Consider the following 23,941-nt stretch of genomic DNA (forward strand, 5'->3'; position numbering starts at 1 on the left):
CACAATTTCGAAAAAAAAAAAGCAATCTTTACAAATAGATCTGATCCATGTACCAAGCTTAGAAGAGGGTAGCACCTAAAAAATAATAAAATCAGACAGAGGATAAGCTAAAGACATACAGGAGTGAAGTGTTGGAGATATTTAAGAGGTATCACACTAGCAAAAGGAAATAATTTGAATATAGAGGAAAAGATACTAGTAGAATTTTGAAGGAGAAAATTTGTTGAGGGTCATCATATTGTTCCCCCCCCCATCCTCTCTTCATTCAGTTGTTCATTTTGGTTTTTGCTTAGTGGGGATAATACTCTAATTACCTGCCATTAACTGTTTCGTTCTCTTTAGGAGTTCTGGGCTCTGCAGGATCTGGCTAAACACAAGTTATTTTCAGAATGGGTTACTATGTACCTCTTGAGGTTAAATAGGTAAGTCTGATATAGTTTCAGGTTTGAAAGTAACAGCAGGCATGTAGGAGGCAAATTCAATCTGCAGTGACTTGGGTCAGATTTTTCATAATCTTTTGTGAGGCCAGTAACCTGGCTTCAAATATGCTTTGATAAGTCTTTTTGTCTGTATGGTTCTAGATTCTGCTAGCTTCCATAATAATTACATGATTGTAATATATTGTCTGATTGTATTGTAGTTCCGTTTGACACATGAGTATATGAAAATAACATGGGAGGAATTATTGTCCTTCAGTGATCATTCAATCAGATTTCTTCAGTTAATAGTTTTTGTTAAAATATCGGTCCTTTGGATTCATTCAAGAAATCTGAAAGTCAGGCTGTGAAAATACATAGGAGTGGACAGTGTTTCATTGCTGTTAATACTGACTTTTTCAAATCTGTTTTGCATATATAATATATTGCCTTAGAACGGTAGGGAGTGGAATTTGCACGGTTGCGGATGCACCGGTTGTATGGGGAAGCCACTGGTGTTGCATAGCTAGTGACTTTCATGTTAGAACTTCCTACCAATTATTTTGTCATAAATCAATAAAGAATACTTTCATTTCTCTTAGTCATGTATGCTACGCATGCCTAATAGTAGTGAAAAGAAATATGTATCAGGTACTTGGAAACTGCAGACTGTTAATACAATTCTCAACTGATTTGATAAGATCAAATCAATGCCAGAAGCAAAACTTAGAAGAAAGTGTGCAATATTTTTTCAAGTATAATCATTCTCAAAGATTTACACCTGCCTCCTCTGAAGACAACAGCAGAATACTTTATTCAGATTCTATTAAAATCATTAAGTATTTAAAAAAATAAATAAGCATAACACTCATTAGCTAAATCAATTTCAGATTTAAACAAAAATGCCAAATTGGATACACTGAGCATGCTCCAAAATTCCTGCAGAGCCATTTTCTATTTGCATTTAGTGTTATAGCTGTACTATAAAGTTATAGATATATATATATATGGAGAGAGAGATTGAGAGACTGAGATTATATATATAGCTATGTTATATATCATAGCTGTGTTGTAGGTTTGGAACTTATAAAACCCACTGGAAGCATGAGTGTCATTTGTGTTGATGCATAACTATTATAATATTTCCACTTACAATTTAGAGTGGGGTACAAGAAGTTCGACCTACAATGTGACACAAAACCTACTGAGAATATATTCGTTACAGGAAATTGCAATCAGCTATTGTATGCTGGATGCACAATTTTTTTGAGGAAACCTAAAGGAAGTATGTGTATTCCAGTTCTGGAAAGATGGAAACTGAATACTTCATGGCTGATGTCTTGAAAAAAGATTAGCAGAAACATGGGGAAAAAAAAATCCACTTAATGTTTGTTTAGTTCTTGTAGTTCAAACTGTGGAATTACTTGCTTGCTTTCTGTTTACAGTAGATGGTTATTGTGGCAAAATGGAGAAAATGAAAAATGTGGCATGAGCAAGAAAAATAAAATGAACAACATTGACATTTCTTTTTTTCTTTTTTGTTTTTTTCACATATAGTAACAAAGGTGATTCTGATACAAAGAGAAGAAAAAGAATGGCAAGTAAGTAAAACAAGTGTTTAGAGCTCCTCAGAAAATCAGAAATGTTTTGATAAAAAATGTGTTTCCAAAAACTCTCAGACCATTTCATTTAAATAAATTATTGTGGCTGTGACAAGATAGTGGTCTGAGGACAGGTTCGGTTCTTCATCAGATGGACTAGCAAAATTGGTTATTGGTGATACAATAAAAATGTGGGGGGGGGGTTCCCCCCCCCCTTTTATTTTATTCTGAGGGATTTTTTTTTCCCTCCCCTCTCTCTGAGTTGCTTGATTTCCAGGGGACACTGCAAAATTCAGTTCTTGTTTTGTTTATGGTGTGGAGAATAAGTGAATAATTGTGTTTTGTGGGAGTCTTTTGCTTTTCCAAGCTAAATTCCCTCACAATGCAAAGAAATTCATATGCTTGGTGATGGCAACTAGCCATTATACATAGGTTTCTTTAGAATTAGTTATTTTTCCTTTTGGGGAGCACGGAAATGTACTGTTTTTCTGAAAAGGAGAAATGCTAGTCTCATTACACTGCTGCAAAACTTGTAATACTATAAATTCCCTATAAGCTACCTCCAGTCTCACCCAATGTTGTTTTGATTAAGATCTAGCCATGCGCATGTGGCTAGGCCTGTGTATACGTATATACTTCCTACATGAGTCAAATGATCATGAAGTTCCTTTGCTACAGTAAGGCTCTCTTCCTCCTTAGTGAACCAGCCTTTTCCCTTCTTAAAAAGCAGAAAAAAACCTTAATTTCATTGTCTGCATTTATGAAGAAATATAGATAACTTACACAAGTAACTAACTTGAAGATATGAGATTCATTTACATGTAAAAAAAACTCCTCATATCTTTGCAATGCCGTTTCACTTTAGATAGAACATATTCACAAGTGCACGTCATTTTAGTCATTTGAAGGGTAAGAGGTATTGTTCCTAATTTTAATACCCATTTAAAGCCAAACATTCTGAACAGTGTTCCAAAAATTGTGAAGTACAGCTTACTCTTCTGTGTTATAATAAACTGCACTTCTTTCTGCTATGCAGCAATTAAGCATTTTGCTGCTTGTTTCTTAAAAACAGAAAAATGGTGTTCACTTTTAAAGTGGTTGCTTTCATCTACTTCTCTGAACAGCCCCAGTGAAATTAAGCTGAAATGAGAAATGTCTAATTGTGTTTGAAGTCTAGACATTTAGGATGCTTACTTGATCTGGATTTTATTCCTAAATGTCAACACTATTTTTTTTTAACGTTTAAAAATGTCTAGCCCTCATCCCTTAATGTTATGAGTACAGTCATAGGCATATCGGCTGACCAATGCCTAAGAGCATGAGATAATGGAAACTCACCACGGCCTCTAGTCCAAGTTGCTCTTCTCTTGGTTTTGCTGTCTTTGAATGACAGAGCACATGTCTGTTCATATTTGCAGTGGCTAAAATCACAGGTTGTGAAAACCAGAGGGCTTTTCCTATCAGCATTCATAAAGGGTGCTCTGAACTATGTCACACCAAGTGCGACTATAGAGATTGGAGTGATCCCCCTCAGCGGCCCGACTATGTTCCATTCGATATCAACACTCATTTTCCTGTTTATCTGCTATCTTTCATTTATTCTTTTCTTTATTTTTGCTTACATCTTTCTTTTTCTTTTTTCTCTTACTTTTTCTTTTCCCTTTTTTGCAATTTCCATGTCAGGAGTTGCTGGGCCTCTGGCTTGATGCATGCTTTGGTGCTTCTGGACTTGATTTATTTTTTTCCTTTTGAAAGGAACATCTTTTCTTTGAATCTTCACCTCCTTCCTTGAGCCATCTGGCAATGTGACAGTTTGCAGAAAGATTCTGTTAGGCTTTCGATCCTGGCTCGCTGGACTAGTATTTTGAGTGTTCAAGCATGTCCAAATCCTTTCTACATCTTATAAAGAATTCAGGTTTCTGATAGGTACCACCCTATTTTTTTCTGGACCTGCAGAATTGGACCTTATTTGTGAAAAGGTGTGGTTCTGAGTGATCAAATACCCTGTTTACTTTAATTCTGCTGCTTATTCTGAATACAGAATGGTAGAGGTACTAGATTTAGCTGTGTATCACAACACAAACAGTGGATCTGAAATTCTGAAAATTGTTCAGAGTGTGGTTTTTTTGGGTTTTTTTTTTTTGGGTTTTTTTTGTGGATCTGCAATAAACTGTGGTAAACTTGTGAAAAGTTTGCCTGTAAATGACAATGGACAATTGAAAATCTCTGGACAAAAGGGAATGAAGCAAATGCAGGATCTGATCTAATTCTGCACCAGAGGTATTATAAGATTCACTGTTATGCTGCTCTGCATGGGTGTTTTATTTGCATCTCTAATGGAAATGGCTGTACTCTTTTGATAGATGTTGATTCACCACTCTCTTCAAAAGCTTAAATTGATTTAGGAGAAAAATAGAAGGAGTTTGCACTGAGTTACGGTAGTAAGATAGTAAAGACTACACAGGGCACGCCTTCGTGGACCTTCATTTTTTGCATCCATGTTTTCTAACTAAGGCTCCATCCATTTTTAAGAACACTTCTTACAGTTTTACATGTATCTTTAGAAGTTTAATATGAAAGCAGCCAACACACAAGAATGCAGTAAGGTTTGTTTTATATTTTGGTAGGGTTAGGAAGTCTCAGCTGTGCCACTCTGAGGCACTTAACAGCTTTTTCAATGTTTCCAGTCCCCCCAATCCCCCCCTGGTTTCCTCAGGTAAATTTCATGCTAAAAACTATATAAATCAACTTCTGTTCTTCTGTGATGTTTTTGAATCTGCTTTTAGAGAAGATTATAACATTTTGAGCTTTCATTCCAAATCGGAAAGGATCCCAATTTGGGGATGATCTTCTGAAAAACACCATCAGGCTTTTCCAGACACATCTCGGAGGATCCTATGGTATAGGAGACAGGCAAAATGAGGAAAAGGTTTTGGCCTCAGGGACATGCTTCTGCTGTGCTGCTGATCTCAGCTTTGGTAGCAGTCCAAAGTTCAATGTGCAGAGTTAAATTTCCTTCTGTATATTTGGGCACTACTCCATGTTCCTAGAGCAAAGCTAGCAGGAATTCCCAGTAGGCTACTGAGGTTAATATGCTGCTGTTTGTTTTATTTTAAGTATGTGCTTGTACAACTGTATCTTGTCAATACAACTTGCAGGACAAACCTGGCTCAATTCGGTCAACTGTGTCACTTCTGCACAGCATTTCATGTTAAATACAAAGCTATCTTGGCTCTGTAGGTTTTCATGTGGGTTGGTGAAGTCCCACTAAATTCTTCCTTGTTGTCTTTATTATTGATTGACCTTGAATATGTTGCCATTAACTTCTCATTATTCATCACCTTTTCCACATTATTAATAAGTGTGGTAAATACCTCAAGTCCCAAAGTCCATCACATTGAAGTATCTGAAGTTGGCCCTTTAATTACCTTTACTTTTTCTCTCATCCTTTAGTTTTTAGTTCTTAGTAATGCTTTATCTTGTACTGCATAAACTTAGATCCTTAGGAGTTTATCCAAATCCCAATACAAGTCTATCGTCTTATTTATTAAAAAAATTTGTAGGATAAAGCATAAAACTTTCATAAGGGCACAATTTTCTTTAAAAAAATTTTGTTCTTTATTCTTTTCTTATCTCATTTATTCTATTCTTTCATAATTCTCTTGTCACTTGTTTTAATTCCAGATATTTTTATCTCCACTGTGAAACTTGTCAATTTGCAATTGTCAAGAATATTTTCCTGGGACAAATATTCTCCTAATATGAATCATACAAAAAATGATAAATCACATCAAAACCATGAGTCATGTATTAACTTATTCACGTTTTTAATATTCTTTCTATATTATGACACTTCACTGCTGAAAATCTATTTACTGGGTTAAATCAGATACTTGTCCAGAACAAATCATTTTGCCAAGAGGGAAGACAAAATTTTTTTAGTGGTTAGGGAAGGACGTTGGTATGACTATGTAGAGATGGCCAGGGTTCCCAGCAGCGAGTTGTTGCCTTTCGTTTAATATGTATACATACTGAATGCCACTGTCATGTTAAAAAGAAGAATGTCTGTATCTAGATTGATTGCATCTCAGCCTTAATTCTTAAGGAAACCAGTATCTACACACTGTGCTAGAAAGTTGTTACATTACCTAGACAACTTTTATAGTGCAGGGAGAACATTCCCTTTTGTCTGGCTTTGTGCTTGTTTAAGAAGTGACAGTGCCACCTGAGACAAGGCGCTTTTGGTTTCAGCCCACATTCTTATTTTATAAGAGCTTCACCTTCTTTGTTCTGGCAGGAACATTAGTGGTTGGAGTTCAGTACTTACAGCAGAAAGTGATTTTTGTCATTTACTTTACTAAATAGTATGAAGACCCATTGTGTAATGCTGCTGTATGTCAAATCTTGTGGCTTAGAACTGCTATAATTTGTTTTCTAACATAAAGAATGTAATTGTATTGTGATATATAAAATAATTACACAAGTGTTTGTTCACTGATTTATATAACTTCAGTAAATTCTAGTTTGTTAGGTGGATAAATGGTGCTTTTTCAGAAGCAGTATGTATTACAGAGAAGTCCGTTCACTGCACTAAGCGCTCGTTCTGTCCAGGGAATTATCAAAGGTTTATGAAGTTCTGAGATTGTCTGACCACAAAACCTTAGGAAGAGCAAGTCATCACTTTTCTCAAAGACATCAATTGTCTCAGTAGTCGGCTGCAAGTTAAACAAATTATGTTTGCCAGCCAAAGAAGCAGTATGAAGTGATACAAGAATAGTGAAGTGGGAAATGGGAATAGATTAAGTTTAATCTCTTTATCTAAAATACTTTTTTTGATCCTCCATCTCCTCATGTTATTTATTATTTGTAAATAAAATAAGCTTATAACAAATTGATTTGAAGAATTGAATAGCAAAATTTGGGATGCTGAGCAGATGATTTTGAGGCCTTAGGTTCTGATGAATGCTGTGTCTCCAGTATCCTCTTGCAAATATGCTTTAGACATATTTATTAGAATATTTGATATAATTATAGATTTTATACAGCTATAGATTTTTTTGAAATAAATATTTCATATTATATAAAATACAAGGTTTGAACTAACATTTATTTCATACAAAACCTATTGGAACACGAACAGGAAGGAGAGGAACAGATGAAGTTTGTTTATGGCCATAAATCACAGACTTTTGGTTTCAAAGCCACAGGTGATAATGTTTCCAGTATCACTAATCTTCATGGAATAATCACTTACTGACTCTGGGAAAATGTGCAGGAAATTAGGCCTTAGTAAACTAACTGCTTTTGAAAAGTCTGCTGAAGTTCATGTTGGGAAATTCTTTTCCTATCAGTGTGAGGTTCAATACCATTCTTCTAATTTTTCATATTAAACATAAGCAATGGTACTTTGGCACAGGTACTTGTATGAGTTAAAAAAAATCCCCATAAAAATGAATAGATTAATTCTTTATACTACTTATGCCATTTTTTCTTCAAGTGCAAATTAAACCTTCCCACAGGTTTCAGTGACTTGTGTGCTGCTTTTTGCATTTATTGAACTTGTGTAACTGAATTTAACATGATTTACTCTTGGTTTCAGCTGTTAATCCTAGGTATGTGCTTAGGAATTGGATAGCAGAATCAGCAATACGAAAAGCGAATTTGAATGATTTTTCAGAGGTAAAACTGGTTATTTCTTTCTTGACACTTATATCATTAAAAAAATTTTTTTGCTTACACTTTGAACACACATTACACTTTGAGCAACAGCATACTATATAATACCAATAACTGTTAATATGTTTATTAATACTATCAGTTATAATATGAATAGTATTGGTTATAAAACTGATAGTACTAATAATAGTAAGCAATTAATGGAGTAATTTCAAGAGCCAGGAGAATGCTTTGTATGACATGTCAGAGACTTTTCTTATTTAGAGGAAAACATCTTGTATAAAAATTTACATGTTTTAATTGCTTCCAGATTCACCTCCTACAGCAAGTTTTACAACATCCCTTTCATAGACAGCAGGCTGCAGAGAAAGCGGGCTACTCACTACGTCCACCAGATTGGGCCAGGGATCTTAAAGTAAGCTGTTCGTCCTGAGAGAAAGTTGAATGAGTAAGAAAAAAGATCAAGGTCAGGGCTCAGGCCTTCAAATGGGATTAAGGAATCAAGCCACAGGAACTTCTCTCCTTTATTCCTTGTGGACTGGAATCTCCTGCTCTCTAGATGAGGTCTTGACCAATTTTATAAAAATAAGGAAATGGACTACTGTGTATGGTTGCATCAACAGTTTATGTTGGCATTTATAATTCTTCAGCTGTGCATTGATTTGAGTCTGAATAATATGGTGCTGCCAATTAACTTCTCAAAATTCATGTCTCACTGGTTGGATCTCAGTAAGTTTTAATGGCTGATCAATTTAAAAGCCATCTATGCAAGTTTTAATTATACAGTATTTTGATGAATGTTCCCCCTTGCTGTGACACACTCTCCAAATATATCTGTGTTCTGAAAATATAAATGTTCCAAAGTCTTTTGCAGAGTTGGAACAGGGGATGATCTTACACTTAGATCCTACTGCATTTTCTCTCTTTGCCCTTGTTCTGTCCCATTAAACTCCCAAAAAAGATTTAAAGGACATTCAATTAAATAGTGAGTGAGTTTGTCTATCTCAGGAATGACTTGCCCAAGAATAACTTCTGGTGCTCTTTGCCAAAGTCAGGTGCCTATCAGGCCTAGCTCGCTGCTCTTTGAAAGTTTGTCTTTTGACAGTATTGTGGAGATTGATGGTGCACAGATATAATAAGTCAGGAAATTTCCACTGGTTGGACATGGAAAAGGACTTTCTTGAAAGTATTTCTTTCAGTATATATTCAGGTCAATGTGCCTTTCATATCCAGCCACATGATGTTGTTAGGGGCTAACAAAACTGTTACAGGGAAAATATTTAAAATTCAGCTGAAACTGTCCTTTGGATAGCAAAGGTGAGCGACTAGTCTTTGTTTTGTGAATCGGGTCCTGTTATTCATTCTTGTTTGACACTCCAGTTGCACGTCACAAAAAAGAGTATATAATTAAGCCAGATTGATAGATAATCAGTCAGGTACGATGTTATGCTTGAAAGTTTACAGCAAAAATCACTTATTTGAGGGCTCCATCACTTCTTGACATTACCTTGGCTCTTCTCAAATCCAAAATGGATTCTTCTAGAATCTCCAAATTTCTTGAGTGCCACTTTACTCTGAAATAGAGGCTACTCAGCACCATAATTAACATTTCACAAATCTATTTCTAGAAATATAATTAGTAGGAAAAACAGTTCTGTATTATTAGAAATCTTTCAGTGACAAAAAATATTTGAATGCCTTTGGTGACTGTAATCAGCACAATTATTCAGGGACTTCTGATATATAGTTGTTCAAATATAAATAATAGTATCATAATGTGAGGCACAGTGTATATATATTTAACTACAGTTTCATGAAGATCCTGACCAAATTTTAAGCAACTTACACAATTTCAGTCTGGGTTAAATTGCAGCTTTGATGGTTGTATTCAAAGCTGTTCTACTCTAGAGGTGAGCTTTCTGCAGGGGGTATTTAATAGTCTCAGATGATCTACGGACCAAGGCTATGAACTTTATAAGTAGAATACTGTCTTTAATACGTCATTCATCAAAATATTTTTTCCAGTATAGGAAGCTCAGTAATTTGCTGGTAGTGAGAGAACTCTGGAAGATGCAAGAAATGCAAGGTCACGGGGACTAGTTCTAATATAGAATACAGTTTTAGGATATATGGAAATGTATTTCTTATGTTTCTGTTTCTGAAATTTCCAAAGTTTTAAGAATACTTTGGTAGTTTTCTTTGTCATTGCTTTGAGAAAATATGTTGTTCTTAAATATTTCTCATTGTGAGGCAATAATTGTTAAATATTCATGACACTTTTTTCCCAGAATGTAGAACCAACCAGATTTCCGGTGAATTTGTACTGGCAGTGATGGCAACAATAACAGAATGGTTTCACTATATGCCTTTCAGTTCTTATGTATGATCTGAGGATGTGCATGTAATTTCTATGGCATTCCTACTTGTTCAATTACAAGGAAGATAATTTTTGCAAGAGCACTTGAAAATTAAATATATAATTTTTGTTTGTTTAAGCCAGAAAGAGTAGTTTCTGTTCTGCCCAGAGCCAACCATTTTCTAAGTACGGTCCAGACATAAAAGTGAAGTGTGTCTTTTCCTGGAATATCTAATCCTGAAACTAAGGTGCAGGAGACTAGACACACTGCAAAATCCAGACATAGGTTGCTTTATCTATTAGTAATCTAAATTCATTTGTATGCATTCTGGCTATAGTGGGTTAGATGGGATTTAAGTGAGAAGAGATGTTGACTTGATACACTAGTAACATGTAACCATTCTACTTACAAAATTTAGCATGGATAAAGCAGAATGTGTTTATGTGGAGGAAATCAACACTGGATGCAGTGGATCAGCACGTCAACACGCAAGTTTGCAGCTGCCATTTGTAGCTGTGTAGCCATTGTAGCTGTGCAGTTGTAGCTGTTAATCATTTTTGACATGCAAAGGTTACTGATAAAGGCAAGCTAGAAATATAAGTTAAGTGTTTTTTTTCAACTCATTTTTACAAGAGTAGTGTTTGTTGCTATAATGATCCATGTGTATTTACCACAGGATTAGACTGCTGTAGTGTATTTGTGTTGCATACCAGGAAAATGAAGCTGAAGCCAGAGAAGAGGCCAAATACATATTAAGAAGGAGCTTCACAGGGAATGTTACATTCCCACAAAGTGAAAGTAGTAAGTGTTCTTCTGCTACCACTGGGATTAGTGCTCTAACTGGCAACACCTCTACAGAAAAGCAGAGGGCTGACAGGGGAGTTTTCTGAAAAAGCCCTTCAGCAGTGGGCTGCCCTCCCTACCTATTGAAACGCTGGCAGGGATATCTGCCCTCAGGTAGTTACAGAAACAAAATAGCATGATGTGTTTGAATGTGTGAATATCAACATTACCAATCAGAGTGCAATGAGTTACACTGCAAATAAGTGGTTGTTTAGTGGAAGGGAAATACAGCAGCACTGCAATTTGGGCCCTGGTTTCCAATCAGTTGAAAAGGAAGGAGTCCAATTTGTGTGGGAATGAACATCTGTTGGGTTTCTTTTTTTTTTTTTTGGTGGGGCTGAAAAACTGCTGCCTTTACATCTTTAGCTCATGGAATAATTGCATAAATACGAAACATTTTTATGCTGCTTTTTTTTCTTCAAAGTGTTTTATAAATGTTAAATCCTATTAGTGACAGTAGCAAGTGGACCTCTACCTCACCCATAGTTAATGGGGTAAAGGAAACCTCCAGCATCACGCTATAACAACAGAAGATCCCAAATGGGAACTGTTTCATAAGCAGTGACATGTACTGCCCACTTTGTTGATCACAAGGATTTTTTTCATGTTCTTGAAAAGCATCTGAAAGGCTGAAGCCAGCTCTGTAAGTTGGCTTTGCATATTGCTCTGGCCATGGAGAGCCTTACTTCTCTTTTCCAGAAGTTCATTCATGGATTCAGTTATGTCCTCTTTCTTTGATTCATGCAGAAGCAAATCTCCATTTTTCTAGTTTTATCATGCACTTTACATCACCTATTTGATAATAATCAGTGTTGACTGTTAACAGTAATCACACCACTTTAGAGTATTCAGCAAGACCATGAAAAGCCATGAGTCTTAATTATACTGAGTCTCTTCTATTCTGCATGTCTCCCTCAAATAGAATAGAATATGCATGTTTCTTGATCACTGTGAGATTGGCGATGATAATCCATAAACTATGATATTGTTAATGATAATCCATAAGTAGAAGTTCTGTGCTTTTGCAACAAAATCTATATGTGTCCACTTTTCCGGTATCCAAGCACCTGAAAAAAATGAGTGCCTGAAAAACCACATGAAAACTGCAGTTATCTCAATACTACCTTATTAACTATGCTTTGTGAATGGACAGAAGTGAGCCCATATCTCTTGAAGTAGGTCCTTCTTCCATGTCAGAGTGATAGAACAGCCCAACAGAAAAAGCTGCTGAGACTGCTTCTATTTGAGGTATGGAAAAAGCTGAAAATGATATGCTGTGATTTCAGATCTTTTCAGGCTAAAATTCTGCTGTTTTTAATAATGTACATATTACCTAGGTCTGCAGGATTAAGACAATTTCATATGGCAATAGGTTAGAGGAGGGACTAATTTCTATTTTTTACAAATGTTTTGATTTAAAGTTCCTGTTTCTATAAAGCATAGTCTTGGAAAGGAATTTTTTTTTTAATATATATATTTTGCAGCATCAATTTTTCACGTTGAGTAATGCCAGATAATTGTGTCATTAAGATGGTAGTTCTGTTCTGTCCTTTGAAAGGAGCTTTTGAACACTTACTTGCATTGAATTTCTGAAATGTATGTACCTACACAAGATTGTTGATAGATGTCTAATTATCTCAGCATTTTAACTGATCTCTGGAGTTTTCTGTAGGCTTTGATTCTTTTTATTTTGAAGAGAGCTCAACTTTTTCTTTTGTGTAACATCATTAAGCATATGAGTTATGATTGACTGCAAGTGGAAAAAAAAAGAACTGAATTTACTGTGCTGTAGCAAAAGAGAAGGGAAGAAATAGGGCAGGAGACAGGGCATTGTGAGAAGAGTGAATGCTAAGAAGGCTGTGTAAAACTTTGAACTCAAAGAAACTAGCTTATTGTGCAACATTTTTGTAAAGTTCTGCTTTATTTTGATGCTGGGTATATACTTCATAAAAGAAAATTCATTTGATATAAAGATAGATAACAGGTAGTTGTGTCACTTGTGTGCGTCAGAGGTGCACACTTAATAACTCTTCACAAAATGACACCCAATTCTTTAGCATTTAATGATTCTCTATATTGTTTAAATCAATCAGGTATGAAAAAAATTGGAAGTCATTAATCCCTTAATCCCCCCCCCTTTTTTTTTTTTTATAACCTCCTACTTCTAGCTAATATTTTTTTCTTCTGCACTTAGAACTAAAGCTTGTACTTAACTGGCTAAGGTTTGCACTTGTTTTGAGAACACTTTGGATCAGTTTGGATATTTGGAGATGGTATCTTTTGAATGCTTTAGTCTGTCAGTTCAAAACTTCTAGGTAACATTTTGTTACCAGTGAACAGAGCTCTCCTCATGAGAGCTTCTTCCTCACTTTGGTGAAAGTGAGGAAACTGGAAGACCAGTAAGAGTTGCATGGGCTCTGTCTGTATTGGTAAGTAAGAGGGCCAGAGACTAGTCCCTTGCCCCAAGAACAGGTACCCTAACTGATCGTGCTCACACTATGGGGAACCTCCGTAGGGAGAAAAAAGCAGGTTTAGTCTTGTCCACGTTGTCTTCTGGGAATGGTGCCTGTCCTGTCCTTGAATTGCATCTGGGACTGTGTTTAGGCACACTTAGGTAGTATGGGTGGGTGCTAAGTGAGTGCTCAAGCCTGCACCCTACTCCTCTTTTATTTAGCAAGAGACACAGGTGTACAATCTCTGACATCTTGCTAGCAATGCTAGATCCAGAGCCATTGGCTGCACAGCAAAGAAATGGTTAACAGTAGTCATAACATACCCCCAACCCCATATTCCTGATGTGGGCTTTACCTCTTCTTCCAATACTTAAAAGTGTTGACAGACCAAAGAAAGGAAGGAGAAGGGAAGCATCTGTTCAATAGCTATACTCGAGTAACTCTGGAGATGGGCATGCTTACTGCAGAAAAAGTACGCAGCTTGTCTCAACTGAAAAGATATTAACTAGGGCTATTTCACATGAACGTAAACTTTTTTTAGTGACTCATCTGGCACTTCGCTTGCTGAAGCATCTATGTTCTGAAGCAACTTCTGAGCATCCCCAAGTTCCTCCTGCATCAATCAGTGCTCTCTGGCTACTTTAGCAGCCTTTCTGTTTCTAGTGCTTTGACCAGTACTGTCTTCTCCTCCTAATGGTGATACAGTCATGTTTTGCCTTGCATAATTCCAGCTTGTGAGGAGTCCATGTCCCTCATTCTAAGTGTTCATTTTTTTTATTATAACGAAGTCCTGGTCTTTGCCTTGTAGAGGAAAGTGCTTACACAGCCGCTGAGATATGCACATATAGTAAGAACTAACTGAACAAACGAGAGCAGAGCCAGCGGGCACTCCTAGCCGTGCTCCAATAAAAGGCTGGCTGGTTGGTGTGTAAGAGCACTTGGAAAACAACTGGCTGTTTGGGCCCACTTGAAGGCTCTGCAACTCTTACATGAAGGGAGGCTGTAACTGCCAGAGCCCACATCAGTCAGTGCTGCACTTCTGGACTCTACTAACAACTTTTTCATTGATGTAGTCAGCACAGAGACTGCTAAGTATTTGGGCTTGACAGCCATGCCATACTAACTTAGTATACCTCCGTGATCCTGGAGAGCCAGAGATGTCCCTGCCTTTTCCAGACTGGTCAAATAATTAGGGGCCTGAATCAAAGGCCCCACATGGTAGTTGATAGCTGGTAAATGGTGTGTAACATAGTGGTGTGGGATGGGAAGATGATGGTACTCATTTAATTCTGCAGTGTCAGCACCCTGCAAGCTCTCTCTAGCTTTTCCTTTTGGCTTCTGACCTTTTAATGCTCCTTGTGTATTCTTTGAATGGTGGTCCCTACAGATAACACCCTGACTCCCCACCATCTGTGCAGATACACATCTGTCTCTTAAGGTCACTCACACATACAATCTTGTGAATTTCTGTAATCAAAATGCTTTTCTATTTTTCTCAAGTGCAACAACAGGGAGGTACATTAACCACAACTGCCTTCTGCCTGCATATGTTTATGGTAGCATTTATTGGTCTGCTTCAAGCAGTCATCTCTTCCACCTGAGATGACACTGCTGTGTGCTTTATCATGGAGTTTAAAGAAAAATCATTTCAGTAGCAGGAAAGAAATATATGTAGTTCACATCATCATTGTTTTCAGGTTTTAAAAAAAGAAAGTAGTCTAGATGAGGTAGCTGCTTCAAAAAGAAAGGCACTTTATAAAGAGGTGGTTATTGCCTTCATATTTCTGCCAGGCTCTTTACGCAGGTATGTGGATATTAAAAAAAGTAACCTTAAAGCAAAAAATAGGACTAGAGATGACCCCAGGCCTTGGCACTGTCATCAGGTTATTGTCATTCCTCTGCCTCCCACCACCACTTCTGCACTGGCCCTAGGAGCCCCACTCTGACAAACAGCAGTGCAGCTTCTCCTGGTCTGTCAGCTGCTTTTATTTCTTAATTTAAACAGCACACTTTGCTTTTTATGGCTATGCCTCAGAGTAATGGGCCTCTAAAACTCATGTTCCAAAGGACTTGAAGCATTTCAAAAAGGAAGACAAAGACTCACTAGGCTACATGCTGCACTGGTGAGGCTTTGATTTGTGATAATCTCCAGCAAACGTTGCCAAGATGCAGCAGTCCTCCTGTACAGACATGCTGTGGCGGTGCAGTGCCTGGGCTTTAGAAATAGCTGACATTTCCAAACATAAAGCACACCGCAACTGAACCTATTCTTCAGATGCCCTACGAGAGGAGCTCTGATATATTGGTCACAGGAGCTGATAAGGCCCAATAACAGATAGTTTGTGAGATTCCAGCTATCTTCCAAATTACGCTGGCTAGGCCAGAAGGGAGAATTGATCCTAACCAAAATCAGAGCGTGAGTTGTTTGGCAATAATATGAGACTTGCTAGGATGACTGGCATTTTTTTTCCATGCAGTTTGGAGGCAATGGATGCAGGTAGCTCTAAACTTTGATATGCTTCTATGGCTAATACACTTTCATGGTGCCAAACTTAGATGATCACAGGCATGAGACAGGACTAAAGACTGGAGGAAATTAAAAACAAGCAGTCTAGAACATACAGGCAAAAAGTCTTTAAAACATTTGAAGCTGAGTGGTACCAATTTCCAGTAAAATGCCTGCTCATTAACTGTGACACTTTGTGCAGATATAAAATAGAAGCTATTTTTATTTGAGAACTAATAATGAATGCTGCCTAAATGACAATGAAGAATTAAAATGGAGAACAAATGAAAAAAAATATGTAGGAGGAGACATTCTTATCAGGTACAAGATAATTATGAAGTCTTTATGGAAACAGACTATTTCTACATACAGTTGGAAGACACATGTTAACCAACAAAAAAAAAAAGCCGTGCTTACCAGGGGAAACATACAGCACTTTGAGATTAAAAATTTGTCTTGATCTGAAATTAACCATATAAAGGGAGCACTTTTGAGTGCTGACAGTATGATTGGAGCTGTATATGGAAACAGTGGTGTATAACATTTGGGGTGATATTCTTTGGGAATGGCCCTTGACCTGCTTTTCATCTCAGGGTAATCTAGCCAAGATTTTTCTTTTTAAGATAGGCCTCTTTTTGGAAAAACAAAAGTGTCTGTTGGTCAAAAAATAAAATAACTTGGGGTTTTCTGATAAAAATAAAGACTCTTTGAGGGAAATTCTGTGAGAAGAGATTTTTCCACTTCTCAGAATTCCCATGAGAAACAGTACTGTTTCCTTCAGCTCTAATTCTCTTACAAGGCAGCCACAGAAGGTGCATTTCACTTGCTGCCACCAACCCTAGCTATCCTAATGGAGTGAAGCAAGACCGTACCCCCAGTTTCTTACCTTGGCCTGGTGCTGGAGTAGTAGTAAGGGGGAGGGAAGGAGCAGGTTGTAGGGACAAGGTAGGGGCTGAGCACAGGAGGCTCCGGGGGAGAACTGCTCCTGGTGGGGCCTCATCCTGCACCACCTTCCATGACACCACACACCAACAGTTATGCCTTAAAGTCCATCTGCCCACAGAGTTCAGGAGCTGCTGCCCCTTTTCTTCTCAAGAGCTTTCATTAGATCAGACATGAAATCTGCCTGCCTGCCTCCACCCCCAAACGGAGGTGGCCCAGTTAGCCTTGGCTCTCCATCTTCTCCTGTGTTTTCTTGCCTTTTTGGAGGAAGTGGCACAGGTTTCTTTGTCAGAGGTGGTACCTTACTGGAGACAGGTGGAGGTGGAGGTGGAGGGGGTAAAGGCAAGTCTCCGTTACTGCTGCTGGAGGATGGTGGTGGTGGAGGCACAAAATCAGGAGGAGGTTCACAGAACTCGGGGGGTGGTGGTGGTAAATCAATCTTCAATGGAGGTGGTGGTGCTGGAAAGCTGTCTGGATCTGTTAGGAAGATGCCGCTGTCTCGTTTGACTTTGGAGGGTAGAACTGGTGAAGCAGCAATAGCAGATGACCGCCTTTCAGGTGGAGGAGGAGGCTGCAGCGAGCCTTTCCTATTCTGGTATTTCTGTGGCCTCATCACTGGCTGTGCCAGGCCAGATGCACTGACACCATTTGACTTGGCCTTTATCAAACAGAAGGAATAAAAGGACAAAACAGTCAGTGAATCTGTAAACTACTGTCACTGCCTCAGAACAGTTAAATGATGTGAAAGTATGTGAGAAGGGTGCAACGGACACACAGTGAAATGAGGTAGAGTACCTTCTGCCAAAAGAGTGCAAACAGTATTTTGTTTTCTTTCTGTAGCTGCCAATAGGGCTTTGACAGTGGACATGTCTCTGTTAAAAGTATCCATAGCGCTTCTTTGAGTGCTGCCCTCATAAAATGAATGTTTTTAAAATTAAAAAAAAGTTGCAGTTAGTGAGACATATAAGAATACTTCCTTGATGTTCTACCCTGCTGCTCACTACATGAGAACATGAAGATTTTTTTTTTTTTTTAAATCTCAGTCGTGTGTGTTTACATCCAAAAATACTGAGCAAGATTTGAAGACATAAAAAAGCAGATGTAGTTTTGGCTCTCTTCTCCAGTGTATCTCTATCTCCCTCTCTAGCTGTGACTGCTGGGTATCTGGATAAAGCTGAAATAATGAGGAAGTTACCAGTCTCTGCCAAACTGGTTATGAGTCGCAACAGTAGTGAGCTGGGGAGAAGGTGAAGCTATTTGCGATTTTACAACGTTTATGTCTAGATTCACTGTCCCCATCACTCTGCATTCACCTGTGGGGTAGTGCACTGGGCTCCCTTCTGTGCGGGAGGGAGAGCGCTGCAAACCAGGGGTGACCCAGTGGCTGAACCAGCCTGTGCCTATTCTATGCAGTGCACAGCAGGGGAAAGTGCTGCTCCTCTGGTAAACAGGGGAGCACCACTGGCAAGTCCCAGGGGAGTCTTCTGCCTGTTGTGTAAGGCATGTGTACGCCCACACAGCCACACACACACACACACACACACACCCTTCTGCACTACTGGAACAACATATGACAAAAAAAAGCCCTGAAGCCATTAAGTTCTAGCCACATTTGCAAGGTTAGTAGACATTTAAATCCTCTGATTGCTTTCTCTAAGCAAAAAAAACAAGTTAAAACATCCAGTAACATTTAGGTGGCTTATCTGTCAAGTTACGTTTGCTAGTCAACACTCTGAAGATAAATAAAGCCCATTTGGCAATATCTGAACATAATTTTCCATAATTTTTCCATTTTTTTAGATGGCAGCTGGTAGCTGCTGACAGTTACTATAAAATCATGCAATCTAACATGCACTTTCTGCTTTTACATCTGTTCTTGTAAATCTCTGGAGAAATCTCCTCTCCTGAACATATAAGCCTTGTACTACATTTAGTTTTAGTTATGCTAATTTATCAGTTTAATCCTAGCTAGCTTAGTGCTCTAGCTGTAACACAGCGTACCCTGAAAGACTTCAACTTGATCCTTTTGTTCCAGGCTTGCAGAAACTGTGACTAGAGGAAGGCAACATGTTTGTTTCCGCTAGAGAAAAGTGCTCTGCAACCCTGTGGTCAGCAGGATTGACTAATACTGGAACTAACTATGTACCGCACACCTGCCTTCTCTTGCTGTCTCTCTCCTTGCCTAAAAAGAAGCAAGCAGATTAGACAAAATGAAGAGGGAACTACTGCCTGAATTCTGAGAATATAATCTATTGAAGAGGAAGTGCAGTTCAGAGCAGAGTAACAGAGTGTTTTAAAGGAGGAATTCAGAGATAGAAACAAGAAGTATAGGACACGTTATGGAAGTGGCAGAAAAATCCTAGGAATTTATAGTTTTACTTGTCCTGTCCTGATCTTTATGCAGGATGGAGGGATACAACTGAATAACCAGCTGCAAACAAATGCCAATTTTTTTTCTGCAGGACATGTATGTATTTTTGAAGTCCTCACACTCTACCTTCTGATATTTTTTACAGCTGGAGATGGAGCAAGTGGGAAAAATTTGGAGCTTAATTTGGGAGTACATATACATCCTAATGAAAACATGTAGTCTTTGTCCTTCTACATACCTCCTCCTTTCTTACATGCTTATCTTCAGACATGCACAGTGTTTCCTGCTGAAAATGCTACTGCGGCCTTTGTGTTACCAGGCCAAGGCCTGTTTTCCAGTAGAGACAGAAAATGGCACCAAGGTTCTGGCAGCAAAGACTTTGAGACTGTTCCCCACTTCTGCTACATGAACTCACAGATGCTTGTTCTGAAGACTGAGAGTGGTGGATGGCTGTGCCTTCACCTCCATCAGTGGCTTCTTGGCTTCTGCGCACATGCACGCTGTGTTATAGCATGTAAAGCATGAGGAAGGAGGAGCTGCAAGGAGACAGCCACTACCCAGGGGCCAAATCCTTGTCACAACAGTACACTGGCACTTTGAGGGGGATGACAGTGGGTAAAGAATGACAAACTTGAAGAAATGCTTCATTAGTGAAATTTAACTGGTTCACCACTAGTAGCTGCTGACCTGTACCTCTGAAGAATCCACTTTCTTCTGAGCCTCTGACAACTCTGCACTGGGAGGAGGAACAATTTGGGGAATCTGTCCATTTGCCTGAACAGCATCTGTGGCAAATACAAAGAAGAGGGAGGGAAAAGAGGGTTACGCTTTTGTGATATTAACCAGAACAGAGGATAACAAACTAAGAAAAAGGCTATAAAAGATCTTTCCAACTTCCATCAAAGAACCACTCATTGCAGGTTTTATACATAATGCAGCAAAAAAACCATGATGATGTCTGTTTTTCACTTTGGGCTTGTTTTGTGACTTTTCATATTCAGTACATTGCCTAAGGAAAACAAACATGATATCTTACATTAAAACTACTAACTGTCTACATGCTTCCATGGTTACAGCTGACAGGAAAAGCAAGTGGCAGAATTATGAAGATGTAAGACAAATCATCTGTGTGTGTAAAAGTTATGACAAACAAAGATCTTTTTCTTCTGACCATTGTAAACTGATGATTATGGAAGGAACAGGTAAGGCTGGCATAGGAAGAGAGAAGGGGAACTGGCTTCAGAAGGGGAGCTAAGCAGAAAACAAACTGGTATAGTTAAGGCCACTCTATGACCTTACATGTTATATGCCCGTCTTTAGCATTTTCAAGTTTGTGGAGTGCTGTAGTATTAATTAAATTCTCAGATTTTAGTGCATTTTTTTCCCCTTTACCTTTGCTTAGAGACTGAAAGTGCAGTAGTTTCATATGCATGTCAGGCGAGCTGAAGGTCAGAAGTACTACGGTTTCTTTAGTGACTGAGCTAACAGCTTTGAACCTTTCCCACCAATCTGGAATCACAGAAGATTTGTGAAACCCACTGTATTCCCAGATTACTAAAAACCTGCTAGCTGGCTAAGTTAAAGCTCTGCAAAACTTTTGTCCACCCTTAAAGTGTTTGTAAGGGATATACATAAATACCACAGTACTGCCAGAGTAAGTGAATGTGAGACCAAAGAAAAAGTTTGCGGTTTTAACCAGAAAAAATATCCCCTGCCCCTGTATAGTCTGGTAAGGATTAAATGAACTCTCCAGTTTAGTCTAGGATTCTTGGAAGCTGTAACATGTCATAGTAGCAGATAGTCTTTGGTGCCTTGTACATATATTTGTAAACCTTAATGACTGGTTTAGTTCTGTTATAATTTACAGTTCAGAGCTCCAGTAAAGACGAACTGCTTTGAGTATTGCTCAGATACTCAAAGTACTGCTTTTGAGAGGTCTTATCTTCACAAAATGTTCAGTTACAGTAACATAAGTATCTTGAATGAATCTGTGACTGTAGAACATCAACCAATGCTGGTTTATGTTAACAAAATACTGTTACTTTCATGGATACTGCTATTCAGTGTAATATGGTGGGTAAAGAAAAAAATAGAGCTGGTTCTGCAAACATATCTGCATAGAGATGCTTAAAGAGATCACTCTCAGGTACAAATCCATGGATCTGGTCCCACTCATGTACCGTGATTTGACTCCAAGCCACAGTGGAAAGCCCACTTTCTTCTCACATATACTGAGAAAGGGCAAAGTAAGGCTTTTGGAAGGTGTTTGGAGGATTTTGAGTTGTGAGTGTACATGAAAATTAATAAGGTTAGTGGTATGGGGAATTGCCTACACTGACTTTGACTCTGACTGTTTTTATAGCAGTATGTGCTTGGCCAGCATGTTCTTCTTAATAAAGAAAGCATATCTTAAGTATGTGAACTAAAAACATTCATGCAAGTTACAGCTAGTATCGTGCATTAGTGCATCTGTATGATGATAAAATAGGTAACAGCACATGGATGAAGCTACCAGAAAAGTAAAGTTAGAGACTAACCCAATCCTTTCTTCCCCCTTCTCCTAACACCCACACTGTTATTGTACAAATGAGTCTGTGAAAGGCTTTGCAGACCCTTCCCCATGAGAGAGCTAACGACAAGGAAAACAGGAAAGAGAGTGGCTCACCCTAAAATAATGCCTTTCTGAAAAGATCATCCTCAGAACAGCCCACTCATCCCTTTTACCCACTGGAATAAAAGCTCTGACACTGCCAGACTGGAGATGGACAAATGGAAAACTTCAAGACATGGACCATCAGTCAGGATAATATGGAGGGAGGATAACGGATTTGTATACAGGTGTCAACAGAAAAACTCCTATTAAATTGTGTAGAAATGTGTATTGATTTAAACTGGCATTTGGTGAGTCACCTTTGTGTCCTTGAAGTTGTAATTTTAAAGGAAGTGCATTGCGCAAGCTTGGTTATAGGTCAGAGCTACACTAGGCTTTCTAGAACACGTCATTATCATGCTGAATCCATGGGATAATTTTCTGAATACAGACTATATGCACTGCTCATGATGGGGGGGAGAAAAGGGCTGTAATTGTGATTTCAATTGCTCTGACAGCACTGGTACCTGTTGATAAGGATCCTGCAGAGACAGCTGGTTCCACTGTCCCTTGATTTGCCCACCGAGAGGCCAGGCCAGCTCTCTTCACTGCACATTTGTAATTATCGTATAGTGTCTTGCCATACTGCAAAACAATACAACATGATGTTAAGCTTGAAGTAGGCCAAGCATTCATTTTGCTCTCAGACAACATTTCTGACCCCATTCCTTCCTGCCCTGTTTTGTTAAAAAGTAGCTGTTCCTAGAAGTGTTGCCCCTGTCTCTCCATAGGACCAGATGGAAAGCATCTCCACACTAGCACAGAAAAACATTAATCCCCATGGCCAAATGCAGTCCTACTGCTATCACTCTCACATTTTATGTGCATTTCAGTATTTGTAAACATCTTGAAACTTGGCTTTAAAACCAGCCATGCTCAATAAATATCCTCTTCCAGTGCTTTCCAAGTATTACATTTTCAGACCAGAGACTTGCGATGCCGAATCCTGGGCTCTAGAACAAAAAGCTCTGGCAGGTCATAGGCCAGTATACTGGTATAAACTCATCTCCCTTAGTGGTTTATGCTAAATAAAAATGGGCTGTGAACTGGGATCTTTTTTAAGAGGGTGGGGCAGATAATTTGGGTAAAAATGTCTTTAAAATGTCACATGGGATTGACCAAAGCCTCTCCATCTTCAGCCACAGCATCTTACTATTATGCCACATATCTGTGGTGTGAATTTTATGAGTACGTTAACTTTGCAGCTACAAAATTTACTCTTATGCGTTAATGGGAAAAACACACTGATAACTAGTGTACAGGAGCATGTAGTAAATCTACGCTGAAGTCATGGCCTTCTGCTCTTCATATCTATGGTAAAATTAGCATGAATATATATGTCCATTCTTGGTGCAATCAGTTGGAGATAGATTACCTGAGGAAGGCAGGACTTCACAATTTCACAGAAAATATATTTAAATAAATTTACTTTTAAAATCTCACCTTGGCAATTCTTATACCCGTTACCCACTGATGCAGAGTTGCTTGATCATCACAGCATAAGTATTTGATATATTGTGACTCCTTCTGAATCTGAGGGTGCTGAAAGATATTAATTCATGCAATTAGACAAACACAGAGATCAGTCACAATACAGAAGTGTGAAGGCACCGCACAACGACTTTGGTGAGAATATGGCCTATAGGCACCATGCTGATGATGCCAAGATGATTTGAAAAGAAAAGTAAAAACAGAGTATAGGAAAATATGAAAAAGATGGTGATTGTGAACTACATGGGAATTACCCCTGGTAGCATTTGCTTGGAATAATTGTAATACTTTCTAATATGAATTCAAGAGTTAGAGAAATCTAATAGTGACCTAGAGGTCAATGAAGTATAGAAATGTCATGGTTCAAGGTCTAACACTCAATGTATAAACACTGGAAGGAAGTATGTTTCTCACTGGGGTTTGCCATCTGTAAGGCATCCAGCCTGAAAGCTGAACATGATTAGTTTTCAGAGAGCATGTTAAATTTGGATAAGCATAAACTCTCATCTGAAACAGATTTTCCCTTCTCAACTCACCGCCTTCCTTTGGGTCTAGTTCTAGCTTTATTCCTACAAGTTTTTATTCTGCTTCACTCTTGCTGTTGCTTGCCAACAATTCCGTAAAACTGTTGCATG

At 38.3% G+C, this 23,941-nt stretch overlaps 2 protein-coding genes across 8 annotated transcripts in view; one reads left to right on the forward strand and one right to left on the reverse strand.

Moving 5' to 3' along the window:
- The window catches only part of LOC112984014 (protein adenylyltransferase SelO-like), a 39,982-nt gene extending 17,938 nt beyond the window's left edge, over positions 1–22,044 (forward strand). For 4 of the 7 annotated variants that reach the window (XM_064505888.1, XM_026101515.2, XM_026101513.2 and 1 more), the window contains 5 exons: positions 343–422; positions 1,974–2,017; positions 7,617–7,696; positions 8,004–8,108; positions 19,311–22,044. In XM_064505888.1, the coding sequence (XP_064361958.1) occupies positions 343–422; positions 1,974–2,017; positions 7,617–7,696; positions 8,004–8,108; positions 19,311–19,574 (573 nt within the window). In that variant the 3' untranslated portion in view covers positions 19,575–22,044. Of the gene's footprint in view, positions 1–342; positions 423–1,973; positions 2,018–7,616; positions 7,697–8,003; positions 10,197–10,726; positions 11,892–11,957; positions 12,616–19,310 lie in introns of those variants that run through there. The other 3 variants (XR_010387570.1, XM_064505889.1, XM_026101516.2) reach the window with 3 other exon arrangements.
- The window catches only part of APBB1IP (amyloid beta precursor protein binding family B member 1 interacting protein), a 64,824-nt gene continuing 56,940 nt past the window's right edge, over positions 16,058–23,941 (reverse strand). Inside the window, exons 11-14 of the mRNA XM_064505891.1 lie at positions 23,259–23,357; positions 22,283–22,400; positions 19,853–19,950; positions 16,058–17,452 (exon numbers count right to left, since the gene is read on the reverse strand). Of these exons, the coding sequence (XP_064361961.1) occupies positions 16,919–17,452; positions 19,853–19,950; positions 22,283–22,400; positions 23,259–23,357 (849 nt within the window). The 3' untranslated portion in view covers positions 16,058–16,918. The remainder of the gene's footprint in view (positions 17,453–19,852; positions 19,951–22,282; positions 22,401–23,258; positions 23,358–23,941) is intronic.

The sequence above is a fragment of the Dromaius novaehollandiae genome, chromosome 2 (assembly GCF_036370855.1).
Source record: "Dromaius novaehollandiae isolate bDroNov1 chromosome 2, bDroNov1.hap1, whole genome shotgun sequence".
Lineage (NCBI taxonomy): Eukaryota > Metazoa > Chordata > Aves > Casuariiformes > Dromaiidae > Dromaius > Dromaius novaehollandiae.